The sequence below is a fragment of the Ranitomeya imitator genome, chromosome 4 (genome assembly GCF_032444005.1).
Source record: "Ranitomeya imitator isolate aRanImi1 chromosome 4, aRanImi1.pri, whole genome shotgun sequence".
NCBI classification, from domain to species: Eukaryota; Metazoa; Chordata; class Amphibia; order Anura; family Dendrobatidae; genus Ranitomeya; species Ranitomeya imitator.
In genome coordinates, this window is record NC_091285.1 from 33,396,840 (window position 1) to 33,411,665 (window position 14,826).

The 14,826-nt window shown below is 40.8% G+C and overlaps 1 protein-coding gene across 1 annotated transcript in view; it reads right to left on the bottom strand.

Annotated features, from left to right (window-relative positions):
* The window catches only part of ITK (IL2 inducible T cell kinase), a 46,099-nt gene extending 34,416 nt beyond the window's left edge, over positions 1 to 11,683 (bottom strand). The window contains exon 1 of the mRNA XM_069763503.1: positions 11,412 to 11,683. Coding sequence (XP_069619604.1) covers positions 11,412 to 11,558 — 147 coding nt within the window. The 5' untranslated portion in view covers positions 11,559 to 11,683. The remainder of the gene's footprint in view (positions 1 to 11,411) is intronic.
* Positions 11,684 to 14,826: the final 3,143 nt, after the last annotated feature.

The window sequence follows — 14,826 nt, forward strand, 5'->3', positions numbered from 1 at the left end:
TAATATATCGTATACTTACCTACTGATAACGAGGCCCGGTAATATACCATATACTTACCTACTGATAACGAGGTCCGGTAATATATCGTATACTTACCTACTGATAACGAGGCCCGGTAATATACCATATACTTACCTACTGATAACGAGGCCCGGTAATATACCATATACTTACCTACTGATAACGAGGTCCGGTAATATATCGTATACTTACCTACTGATAATGAGGTCCGGTAATATATCGTATACTTACCTACTGATAACGAGGCCCGGTAATATATCATATACTTACCTACTGATAACGAGGTCCGGTAATATATCGTGTACTTACCTACTGATAACGAGGTCCGGTAATATATCGTATACTTACCTACTGATAACGAGGTCCTGTAATATATCGTATACTTACCTGTTATGATACAGTGGTCTAGGAGCAACATGGAACGAGCTCTGAAGGAAGTGGTAACTGTACTGACCGCAGGCCCTAAGCTAAACACAACACTAGAAGTAGCCGTGGAATGCTCCTAACTCTCCCTAGGCATCTCGTCACAGCCTAAGAGCTAACTACCCCTAAAGATAGAAGCAGGAAAGCTATCTTGCCTCAGAGAAAATCCCCAAAGGATAGTTTAGCCCCCCACAAATAATGACTGTGAGTGGAGAGGGAAAAGACATACACAGAATGAAACCAGGATGAGCACAGGAGGCCAGTCTAACTAAATGGATAGGACAGGATGGAATACTGTGCGGTCAGTATGAAACACTACAAAAATCCACGCAGAGTTTACAAAAAATCTCCACACCTGACTAAAGGTGTGGAGGGCAAATCTGCCTCCCAGAGCTTCCAGCAAGACAGAATTAATTCACACTGATAAGCTGGACAAACATAGAAAGCACAGAATGGATAAGTCCACAATCTATGGACAGAAAAGGGCAAGCAAAAACTTAGCTTAGCTGAACTGGTCAGGATAACAGGGAAATCCAAAGAGATGTGAATCCAACCAGGAACCATTTACAAGTGGCACTGGCTGAAGATAGAGCCAGACTTAAATAGCCGAGCAGAAGAGACGATAAGTGGAGGCAGCTGATGACAGCTAACTCCAAGGAGCAGCCATACCACTAGAAACCACAAGAGGGAGCCCAAGAGCAGAACTCACAAAAGTGCCACTTACAACCACCGGAGGGAGCCCAAGAGCGGAATTCACAACACTTACCTACTGATAAAGAGGTGCGGTAATATATCGTATACTTACCTACTGATAACGAGGACCGGTAATATTTCGTATACTTACCTACTGATAACAAGGTCCGGTAATATACAATATACTTACCTACTGATAACGAGGCCCAGTAATATACCATATACTTACCTACTGATAACGAGGCCCGGTAATATACAATATACTTACCTACTGATAACGAGGCCCGGTAATATACCATATACTTACCTACTGATAACGAGGCCCGGTAATATATCGTATACTTACCTACTGATAACTAGGCCCGGGAATATACCTTATACTTACCTACTGATAACGAGGCCCGGTAATATACCATATACTTACCTACTGATAAAGAGGCCCGGTAATATGCCATATACTTACCTACTGATAACGAGGCCCGGTAATATACCATATACTTACCTACTGATAACGAGGTCCAGTAATATATCGTATACTTACCTACTGATAACGAGGTCCGGTAATATATCGTATACTTACCTACTGATAATGAGGTCCGGTAATATATCGTATACTTACCTACTGATAACTAGGTCCGGTAATATATCGTATACTTACCTACTGATAACGAGGTCCGGTTAGCTCTTCTGTTCATATTACACATAACTTCATTTATGGACTTCTATCGATGATTTCTTTGTCTGTGTGGATTGGATGGGTTGTTACTGACATCTGGTGAGAATTTCATGTCAATAGCACCTTTAGAAATAGATTTTCTTAGAAAATGATGATGTGTTCAATACTTATTTCGCCCTCTAAGTGATTCCTTCAGATTTGAAACCATTGTTTCGTTTACTACGACTCTCAAAGCAATTTTCATAGGGTGGGATAGACTATTTTTTTCCCCTTTCTCCTCACTGCCAAAATGGTTATCCACTGTCATTCTAGGAAATATTGTATGAAAGCATGAAGCATTGTATGTCAGAAAAACGGTGGTAAAAAGTCAACACGTACACTAATTACGCAAAAATTTTTTGCAACTTTTGACATTTTTTTTTACAATGGATCCACAAACTGGGCAGAGCTTAGCAGAACGGCAGTGGCCTAACCTGACAATTTCAGGAAAATGTATGCCACACAGGTGGTGGAAATTATAGCAGAAATGTACTTCAGCCTAAAGATGTGCCAAATTCATTAATAGGTGCATGGTTCATAATTAAACTCTTCATCTTCCTGACCAGACCAAATTTTATCAAATTTTTACAATTCTGACCAGTGTCACTAGGAGGTAATAACTTTGGAACGTGATTCTAAGATTATCTTTTCGTGACCCGTTGTACTTTATGTTTGTCGTAAATTTAGGACAATATTTTTGGCGTTTATTTGTAAAAATATTAGAAATTGGGTGAAAAATTTTAAAAATTTCGCAATTTTTCAACTTTTCATTTTTATGCCCTTAAACCAGAGTGTTACATAACACAAAATAGTTAATAAATAACATTTCCCACATGTCTACTTTACATCAGCATCATTTTTGAAGCATTCTTTTTTTTTTGTTTGGAGGTTAAAAGGGGTTAAAAGTTTATCAGCAATTTCTCATTTTTCCGTAAAATTTGCAGAACTATTTTTCTTAGGGACCACATCACATTTGAAGTGACTTTGAGGGTCCTATGTGACAGAACATACCCAAACGTGACACTATTCTAAAACCTGCACCCTCAAGATGCTCAAAACCACATTCAATAAGTTTATTAACCGTTTAGGTGCTTCACAGGAATTAAAGCAATCTGGAAGGAAAAAATGAACATTTTACTTTTTTTCCCACAAAAATGTTGCTCTAGCCCCAAATTCTGCATTTTCACAAGGGTAACGTGTGAAAATGGATCATACAATTTGTTGTGTAATTTCTCCTGAGTACGCCGATACCCCATATGTGGGGGTAAACCACTGTTAGGGCGCACAGCAAAGCTCAGAAGGGAAGGAGCGCCATTTGACTTTCAGAATGCAAAATTAGCTGGAATCGATGGCGGTCGCCATGTCGCGTTTGCAGAGCGTCTGATGTGCCTAAACAGTGGAAACCCCCCACAAATAACACCATTTTGGAATCTACAACCCTCAAGGAATTTTTCTAGATGTGTTGTGAGCACCTTGAACCCCCAGGTGTATCACAGAATTTTATGATGTTGAGCAGAGAAAATAAAACTAATTTTTCTCACAAAAATATTGTTTTAGACCAAATTTTTTATTTTTTTTCACAAAAGTAACAGGAGAAAATGGATTGCAAAATTTGGTGTGCAATTGCTCCTGATTACACCGATACACTATATGGTGATTTTCTGGATTTGTTTTCTCAATTTTGACTTTTATAGTTGCGGTCTACCTATGACGTCAATTACAGGCCTCGCTCATCTTTTTAAGTGGGAGAACTTGCACTATTGGTGGCTGACTAAATACATTTTTCCCCACTGTATAAAGTCACATCCAAAACCGATTTATTACTATAGCTCAAAGATCTAAAGGGGCTCCTAGAATGTTATCCATCTGTCCCGGCTCCAGTGCCAGGCTTTGCTCCCTTCTCCTACTGCCGTCTTCCTTTGCGGTAGTCCACCCCGGATTCTCAGGTAACCTCGGAATCTCCTCTGATATCATTACCCTAGGCTTTTTAAGGGTGATGATCCAGTGATTAACTGCATCCTTGTTGGAAGATAATAGATTATATACATCTCTGTATTCCTATGATTAACTGCATCCCTGTTGGATACTAGTTTCCATTAGTTACTGTTCTTATATGTATTTGCACATCTGGCTCAGCTTCGTCTAGTACTTTCTGCTCTGCTTGTTTGTCTGCCATAATCCATACTCTGCTGTCCTGGCTCCTAATATATAAAGTCCTCGAATTTTACTCATTTGTCCTACCTCCAGCGCCAGGCTTTGCTCCCTTCTCCTTCTTACTCCTCCCTTTGCAGTAGTCCACATGCATTTTTCAGGTAACCTGGCGAGCTCCTCTACATCATCAGTCAAGGCCTTTCAAGGCTGTTGATGTAGTTGTTACTTGCTTGGGTATTAAGTAGAATAGCACACAGTTGCTTTAAGATTGTCTGGCCATTGCTTCTATTTCACTTGACTTAGCTACGGCCAAGTGTCTGTCACTTCTTCTACTCCTGACTTCTATGCTCCAACCAGTGGAATTTCCAAACTTAGTCCAGTTTGTTAGGTGTTGTCTACATCTACCACTCAGCTAGCAAATTTCCAACTTTTTGCAGCTATTCTTGTCTACACCTGGCCTCTGCAATCAAGGTAATGCATCTCTTTACGCATGGCTAGTTTGTTTATACTTCACTGCTAGTCTGCGGTTAACCATTTCCTTGACACAAGTCACAGTTTATGGGCATTGCGGCCATTAACCATTGCCCTGCTGGAAGAAACCAGACTGCATTTACTCCTTTGTCAATCATGTGATTAACTGCATCCTTGCTGGAAGATACTAGACTGCATATAAATCTCAGTATTCCTGTTGGAAGATACAAATAAGAACAGTAACTGTATAGGAAACTAGTATTTGTTGTACACTTGGCTGAGTTTTGTCTAGTACTTCCTGCTCCATTTGATTGTCTGCCATAATCTGTTGTTCTGGTATTACTCCCTGATCCACATGTTGTCCATGAAAACACTCTCCACTGCACCATCGCCTTCATTCCGTGCTGCTCAAACAGAGCTACAGTTTATAGAATCCACTTCACCAGGTGAGCGCATTTCAAAGAAACATAGAATCTTAATAGAAAGTGTTCCAAGACATTTAAAAAAAATAGGAGTTTCACTATGTGGTATAGTTATGGTAGATTGCTGGAATATGACATCACTTTCTGACTGGTAGGTGTCTGACAATACGCCCACTGATCCTAAAAATTAAGGGATTTTTTTCCTTTTTACATCTATGCTCCTGGCTATTCGGCCTTAGGATCGATGGGGTCCTAGAAGTCAGTCCCCACAGTTCAGAAAGTGATGGAATGTCCTAGTAATAAAAGTGATGTAAATACCCCTTTAAAAAAATAAAACGAAGAAAACTAGGGGAGAGAATAGTGTTTTAATAATTGAAACAATCGTAAAAACAAAGAATTATGTCGAGTATAAACTATGCAAAATAAAGTATTTGTAATTCTACAACCACAGTTGAATAGTGATGTGTACAACCAATGCAAGACTTGATGACCGATGACTTTTATAGATGTGGCAGGTTAAACATTTTCCATCGACAGCAAAGATGACATCAGAACTCGACTTCCTCATGCTGAAATCCCCAAACGTTAGACAAGACGTACTATATTATAATTTGAGAGTGGAATCAGAAACCTGCGGGTCCTGTAAAGGTTTTTCACAATAATAATAGACAATTAGCTTTCACAACTGGTGCAGGACCCAACAACAGGGGACACACCTAAACCTAATTTTAACCAATAAACCAGGCAAATGTACATATCATATGTACAGGTTGAGGGTTATTTGGGTAACAGTGATTAGTGATGAGCGAGCATGCTCGGTTGCTAACATGCTGACAGCGTGTCTTCGGTGTGCTCGAATACTATGTTCTAGTCCCCGCGGTTGCATGTCTCGCGGCTGTTCAACAACCAAAACACATGTAGGGATTACCTGTTTGTTAGGCAATCTCTACTGTGAGACATGCAACCGTGAGGACTAGAACATAGTATTCGAGCATGCCGAAGATACTTTATTAGCACCCGAGCATGCTCGGATAACGCATTATCTGAGCATGCTCGCTCATCACTAATAGTGGTCCAAACATAATAAGTTTTCACTTTTCGTTAAAAGGGCTGTCCAAGCTTTGGGCTCAAGTCTATGTGACTGCAGACTTGTGAATCCTCAAAGCGCGTGCATTCAGGATTCTCCGATGCTGGCGGCTGGCGGTCATGTGACATTTGCGTGCATCTGCCCACATTCCAACTAGACGTATCCTGTCTCGCTCAATACACTCGTATGGAGAAAGGCCGCTCATGTCTAGTTGGCACGTAACTGCATCTATGCAAATTGCATACTTGCGGTCACTTTCCCGCTAGCTCCCGACACGGGAGAATCCTGACAGTGTGCACACTGCACGCTGTGAGCATTCATAGAGTGACTGCAGACTTAGACCCCAAGTCTGGACAACCCCTAATAAGAAAAAAACAAACAGTAAACTTCAGGAAGGCCGATTTCAATTGGCTGAGAAATTATCTTATTGCCATAAATTGGGATAAATGGCCACAAAAAACGACACAAAGCCAATGGGAGACGTTTATAGGCATCCTGAATAGATCCTCCTTACTATATGTACCCTATATGAATAAGCAGGTTAGAAATTTAGACGTTGGAAATCTTGAAAGTTAGAAAAACACTATGATTAACGAATATATAAATAAATATAAAATACAAATTCTCTATTATATATCAAGTACAAAGCCGGCTCAAAAACACTAAAGTCCACAAATAACCAGGAGCGGATGGCATATAGCCCAGGAACTAAGTACCATGATAGACAGACCATTATTTCTAATATTTAAGGATTCCACAATAATAGAGTCTCTTCTACAGGACTGGCTCGTAGCAAACTTTGCGCCAATATTCAAAAGAGAACAAAAACGAAGTTTAATCTCTAATGTGGGCAAAATCTTTGAGAGTTTCCTAAGAAATATGAATAAATGGTTAAAAACTGGCTCAGTGATAGGAAACAGAGGGTGGTTATTAACAGAACACAACTATAATTGGGTCATAGTTAATAGTGGATTACCACAGGGGTCAGTATTGGGCCCTCTTGTTTTCAATATGTTTATTAATGATTTGGTTGGGGGTATACAGAGTAGAATTTAAATATTTTTCAGATGATACTAAACTCTGCAAGGTAATCAACACAGAGGAGAATAATTTAGTGTTACAAGTTGCCAGTGTGGTCACATTTGGAATATTGTGTACAATTTTTGGCTACAACCAGTTGCAGAGACTGGGTGCAGACAAGGGTGACCAAAATTATTAAAGTCAAAATAAACTTGGCACTCAAAGCTTTGAAAATATAATTTTGTGTTCATTTATTTTGCATCCAGAGAATGTATAGTTTAAACTTTTTCGGCCCACCATTGGGCCTTCATCAGAATTCACTGGTTCAGTATTGTAGATATTCCTCAAAATATAGTGACTCAGGGGAAATGTTATGGTGCCTGGATTATAAGGGTCCAATGCATAAAGGAGTGATATGTCCACGTAGTGCGACCGTTTGTCGCCAAGGTTATAAGCAGTGTGTCAAGTTGGAGTAATGGTGCTTCTTAAATCCGTGTGCTGTGTCGCTGGGGTATGTGCAGGGGGACTATGGAATCTTTAATGTGAGAGCAGCGAGACTATGGATTCTTTACTGTACAAGCAGTGAGACTATGGATTCTTTACTGTAAGAGCAGTGAGACTATGGATTCTTTACTGTACGAGCAGTGAGACTATGGATTCTTTACTGTACGAGCAGTGAGACTATGGATTCTTTACTGTGAGAGCAGTGAGACTATGGATTCTTTACTGTACGAGCAGTGAGACTATGAATTTTTTACTGTGATAGAAGTTAGACTATGGATTCTTTACTGTGAGAGCAGGGAGATTATGGATTCTGTACTTTAAGAGCAGTGAGACTATGGATTCTTTACTGTACGAGCAGTGAGACTATGGATTCTTTACTGTACGAGCAGTGAGACTATGGATTCTTTACTGTGAGAGCAGTGAGACTATGGATTCTTTACTGTACAAGCAATGAGACTATGGATTCTTTACTGTATGAGCAGTGAGACTATGGATTCTTTACTGTACGAGCAGTGAGACCATGTATTTTTTACTGTAAGAGCAGTGAGACTATGGATTCTTTACTGTACGAGCAGTGAGACTATGGATTCTTTACTGTACGAGCAGTGAGACTATGGATTCTTTACTGTATGAGCAGTGAGACTATAGATTCTTTACTGTATGAGCAGTGAGACTATGAATTTTTTACTGTGAGATAAGTTAGACTATGGATTCTTTACTGTGAGAGCAGGGAGATTATGGATTCTTTACTGTAAGAGCAGTGAGACTATGGATTCTTTACTGTACGAGCAGTGAGACTATGAATTCTTTACTGTACGAGCAGTGAGACTATGGATTCTTTACAGCAGTGAAACATAGAACTTTCTGTCACACGATACTGTGATTATTTATTCACTAAAAAAGTTTAACGAGAGGCCTGGATGCCGTTCTTGAAAAATATAATATTGCAGGTTATGGGTACTAGATTTTGGAAATGGCATGTTGATCCAGGAAACTACACTCCCTGACAGAAGTTATGTCGCTTATCCATGTTATGTTGATAAAAGCTTATAACCTGACGTTAAATTTATCCATTGGTGGTATAAATTATTCTTTTGAAAGCTGAAACCCTCCGAAATGTGGTTTAGGTTAAGAAAATAAATTGGCATCAATGCAGAAATATTGATCAGTTAATGGACACAGAATGGTCAGATTTTGGCAAGACAAAGTTTTGTCACCTGGTCATATAATGCACTTAATCCTAGTTTACATACTCATCTGTGCTCAGTAAATGATCGGTTAATTAGTGTGTGTGTATAAAAAGAAACCCAGCACCCCAGACCTTCACTTGAACTGCAACTTGAGCTCTGACAACATGCCAAAAATCCACCCTGCGACCAAAGCCTGGATTATCAAGAGGCTGAAGACCAGATCCACTGCAGAGGTGGCTGGCACCTTTAATGTGTCTCAGCGTCAAGTACAAAGAATTAAAAAAAGATTTGAAGAGACTGGAGATGTGTTTGACAAGCCCAGGTCCGGCAGACCCCGCAAGACAACTGCTCAGGAGGAACGTTTGTTGGTTCGAAAATCCAAAGCAAGCCCCTCTTCCACTGCAGCAGGGCTCCAACAGGCCTGGTCACCTCAAGTCCCTGTGTCAACTAGAACAGTTTTGTAGGATTCTGTCTCGAAATGGCCTCCATGGTCGAATCAGTGCCCAGAAGCCAGCACTAAACAAAAGGTGAATAAAAAAACGTGTGGCATTTGCAAAGTCCCACAGCCTACTAAACAGATGGCAGCTGGAAAAGTGGCAGAAGGTGGTTTTCTCTGATTAATCTTCAGTAGAATTACACCACAGTCGCTGCAAATACTGCAGGAGACCTAATGGAGCCCGTAAGGATCCAAAATACACCCAGAAAACAGTTAAATTTGGTGGTGGAAAAATCATGGTCTAGGGTTACATTCAGTATGGGGGTGTGCGAAACCTTTGCAAGGTGGAAGGCAATATCAATAGCCTAAAATATCAAGAAGTATTATCTACCTCTTATATTCAAAATCATAAAAGGGGTCAAATTCTGCAGCAGGATGGTGCTCCATCTCATACAACCATCTCTACAACAAAGTACCTCCAGGCAAAAATGATCAAGGTGCTCAAGGACCGGCCAGCCCAGTCACCAGACCAGAACATCATTGAGCATGTTTGGGGTAGGATGAAAGAGGAAGCTTGGAAGACAAAACCAAAGAATCTAGATGAACTCTGGGAGGCATGTAAGACTGCATTCTTTGCTATTCCTGATGACTTCATTAATAAATTGTATGAATCATTGTTGAACCGCATGGATGCAGTCCTTCAAGCTCATGGAAGTCACACACAATATTAAATATGACTCTAATAGCACCACATCTTCATTCACCAATGTTATGCAACATATATTTGTATCTAAAGTTAATTATTTGTTTGAATATCACATTACTTTCTGTGGGTGACAAAACTTTTGTCTTGCCAAAATCTGACCATTCTGTGTCCAGTAACTGATCAATATTTCTGCATTGATGCCAATTTATTTTCTTAACCTAAACCACATTTTGGAGGGTTTCAGCTTTCAAAAGAATAATTTATACAACCAATGGATGAATTTAACATCAGGTTATAAGCTTTTATTTAGATAACATGGATAAGCGACATAACTACTGTCAGGGAGTGTAGTCAGATTGCCATATGTCCCCCCTAATATGGGGCAATTAGCATCTGCCTCAAGGGGTTTTTGCCATCCTCTGGATCAACATAGGTTATAGGTTGAACTTGTATCTTCTTTTAACCTTAAAAGTATGAACAGACACAAGTCTTTTGATCAGAACGCAACATCGTTGTAGGTCTCTTGAAGCAAATAGCATCGGCGGAGCACTCAATTGACAGACCGCTATCTCCACCCATTTTATGGGCAGAGTGGAGTTAAGCTAGTAATGCACAGGGTAGCTACTTTTCAGGAGACATCTCGCTCGCGCGACCTAGAGTTTATGAATTTTCAAGAGAGCAGAGAAAGTCACTGACAGACACATTTGGCAGTGGCTGGTCTCCCCTGAAAACTAAAGGATAATCCAAATTGACTATTGAAATTCCAACTGATTCTTCTCTCATTTGTCAAGGTAGGGTCAGGAGGCCTCCATACACGTCAGATGGCTTGCTACTTCTGCGGGAAGGTTCGGCCAAAGTTCATATGTGTACAGGGGCCTTAAACCGCTATGAGACACCTTAGACGGTGGATTACCAAATGGATCGGGAGTTAAAATTGAACATGCCAGATCCTTCTCTTGTCCGATATCATCTGTTAAGGGAGAGATGTTTAGCTCACTTGGCCGACTTTATTTTGATATGCATAGGAGCGTTAAAGCTCCACACACAATAGATAACTGTTTCTCCCAAGTTCCTCATTCCCAGGAATGCTCGGCTTGGTTGGGTGGATCCTGTGTTCTCTACGACAAAGGTATTTGGCAGTGGCTTATTCCCTGGAATAATAAAGGACTGGACCTCCGAAATCAGAAATGCTGGATAATTCGCTCCCCCAACATCATCTGTCAAGGAGGAGTCGAAAGGCCCCAATACACATTAGACTGTTGGACAATATCATCATTATTTCCATATTCGGCCAACGGTAATCAAATATATTTGGGGGTCTTAGAATTTAGATGACTGTTAGCTAATAGCTCAAGCTCCAAAGCTCCCCATGGCTATCGATTAATGAAACATGGTAATTCTGTGGCAGAAGAGAGATAAGTGGTGGATAATTTAGGAAAATTTTTAGTTTTTCCCATTAAAAATGATTTAAGTCATAAAAAAATGGACAGTTTAACTCAACTCTTCTCAACAAAATACTTCAAAGTTATTAAGCCTGGTAGCTAGCTACTTAGTCCAATCTATTAACTTACCCCGTGCCGATGCTCGTAGTAGTTGAGTGAGGTGGGAGTCAGGATGAAGACCCTTGACTTGAAGTTGGCTGGAGATGTTCTCCTTTTCTGCTGAGACCTCTTGATAAGTTGCTGTTGTAATATGACTGAACTATTCATCTGGAACATCAACCGCTGTTCCCAGAGTCACAGGGAGACCCTGAGATGTTAATACGTGCCGCACATAATCCTTTAATTTCACTTACAATGACGAACAGATAAATCCAAGTACAGACACATGGACAGCACGACAACAGTTGGACGCCACGAGCTCTGGGAGAGTAAAAATGATGAAGAACGAGGGTATGAAACAGACATGGTGAGCGGAGGTGGAGCTCATGAAGTCCTATCTGGAGATCTCAGAGTGCAGCAAAGGTGTTAAACTTGAATTATGTGACCTCAAACTATAACCACATCCTCCTTTCGACTGAATTCTTGCTTCTTTCAGTCGCATGTTATGTATGTACTCCTCATCATGAGCTGAATACTTGTACAGTAAATTGACTAAACGAGAGAAGAAAATATGTCAGGTGTATATGGTCTGTAGGATCCTTGAGTCTGAAATGTTGGCGACAACTAGAAGAGACATCAGGCTGCAAACAACACGGTGGGGTAACACAGGATCGGAGGACACAGACTTCAAACCACCATCATGACCCTGCCGCTGGTCACCGTCTAACTATTAACTAAAGGTCCTGAAGACAGAAGATGGGCATAATCATTTCAGTATGTTTGCCAAATTCACTGTGTTCTTTCCCCATAGGAATGTAAGCACTGTACTTGCCTCAGTCCCATAGATTATGCTTGTGGATGTACTCCATTCAAATGGGTTACAAAGAACCACCATTTCCTGACTGAGTTGTTCCTACCAGTTGGGTCATCTGGACATGTTTGATTTTGGAACAACCCTGTAAGATGCCTGAACTAAATGCCTAGTATTGGCATATTGAACTGATAGAGGTGGTCCTCTGCCCGGGGCGTCGATTAGACCATAACATGGCAACTAGGACCATGACTTCCCTACCTACCTGGTAGAATTCAGATATTTATGCCTCCATCCTCAAAGACAACTGGTTGGTTTCTGGAACACTCAAACTCATGCACAATGGGGATTTCCATCCTAAAATGTTTAGCCACTAACCTTCCATCATCATTCTCGCAAGGTGCCTACATAAAAAAAAGCCCAAAACAATTCTTTAGAAAGATTGCAGACCAGCTTAGTGTTCAACAACCAGAGAGATTTAATACTAACTGAGCCCCATAGAGCAAAGATATTGGATCCTGGCAATACATGTGGACCTGCTAAACAGAATATGACAGAAAATAAATAGATAGTACAATTTATCAGATATCAAAATGTTATAGATTTTGTCTGTGGTTGTACATACTATTCTGCAGTATCGCGACAGCGATGGAGGAAGGAACTGATCGACTGCACTTGTCTGCAGTTTAGGAGATTGACATAAATATAAGGCGGAGGTAATATATATGGTTTCCTTTATTTACGGTCTGGTCAAGGAATATATGGACCATCTAAATAGATTTATTTTCCCATCAGGCACATTACGCACATGCCCTTAGGGTATGTGCACACAGAGGTTGTTTTAGGAGTCTTTTGGAGCAAGTGCACTCAAAAAAACCTGACCATTTCTCAAAAACTCCTCCAATTAATTTCTAATGTAAAACTACTTGCTGGTCCTATGTTTTTATCTTTTGAGTATTTTTCATCTTGCTTCAGGTTAATAATATCGCCCTTCTATAAATCTTTCCAGGGGCCTCGCAATATGTCACTTATATCAGACCTCTTGGAAAGTCTCCTATGTTGGGCATCGGGTTTGCTCCATAGTCCGAATGCACACTTATAGGAATGTGTTTGCGAAAAATAACTTGAGGTTTAAATCAGGTTTTTGTGTTGCATGTGCTTTTTATTCATATCTTCATCTTTATGAATCCTCGTACTGTTTAACGAAGAGTTTTCAGCAGACTCATTATAATTGGAGACAGGATTACAATGGCTGATAACACCTCTGTATATAGCTGATAACACAGGATCCTCCAACCAAGAACCGATTCCTATTTTCTACCACCCAACCCCATGATCAAAGGGGATCAAGGGGCTACTATGACATCCAGAGGTCTGCTAAAGACCCCCGTCGCTGTCATCTTAGTCCTCCTGTGAAGCTCAGCCATAGGCATAACTAGATTACTATGCGCCCCAGTGTAAAATAGTACAGTATATAGTGTAAATGTACAATTAATACAGTGATCACCGGTGACATTATATTCTGGAGCTCTGTAAATATTACATAATGCAAATGTAGATGTAATAAAATGATCACCAGTGATATTACACAAAGGAGCTCTGTATATATTATATAGTGTAAGGCAACAGGTAATACAGTAAGCACCAGTGACATTATCCTCTGTAGCTCTGTATATAGTATATAATGTAAGTGTACAGGTAGTACAGTGATCACTGGCAATATTATACACTGGAGCTCTGTAGATAATATTCAATGTACAGTGTAAGTGTACACATTATTACAGTGATCGCCAGTGACATTACACACAGGAGCACCGTAGACAGTATATAGTGTTATTGTACAGGTAATACAGTAACTTATTAGTGACATTATTGTAACACCCCAGGAAGCCGGTTGTTACAATGGTATTGCCTTCCTAACGGGGAGGGTGAGGCCATGCCTAGAAGTGAGGAAGGATCCCTTTAACAGGTAACATGTACACACAACACTGTTCTGACTCCAGGCCAGAAGGGGAAGCTCTGATCCAGTTTGTGGGTGGCTTCACTATATATTCTGGCTGGAGGAGGAGTTAGGAGTTGAGCTGAGTTCAGTCAATAAGTAGAGGAAAGAGAGTCAAGAGAAGAGCCGAAGCCGTGCAGACACGAGGTTCTGCAGCTCCTGACAGAGCAGTCTGTGTGAGAGACTGTGAGGGGAAAAGAGGCAAAGGAGAGGAAAGATACTGGGAGTGGAGCTGCAAGAGGGCTCACTCCAGAACCAGCGCAAGAGACCGGGGGCCGGAATCTCAAGGTTGTGGGGGTAACTCTATGCCCCACAGCAGGAACCGGCGGGCAGGAGATTTTAAGTCGCCTATCCACCATTACACCCGAAAGCACAGAAGCACATAGAGCCCGGAGTCACCACAAATAGGCTGTAAAAAGTCTCGAGTTGCCTGTCATGCGGGTATTGTCCTATGTATAGGACAGAGAGAGAGAGAGAGGACCTTGTGCGAAGCCTCAGGCAGCATGGGATGCACACTACAGCGCAGTAAGGAAGGCTTCCAATCCCACCTGGCTAGGCAGATTCCGAATTGCTTCCAGGCTGGCCAGACCCCACCATCACCTGTGATCTGTACCCTGGACTGTGGCTGGATACTA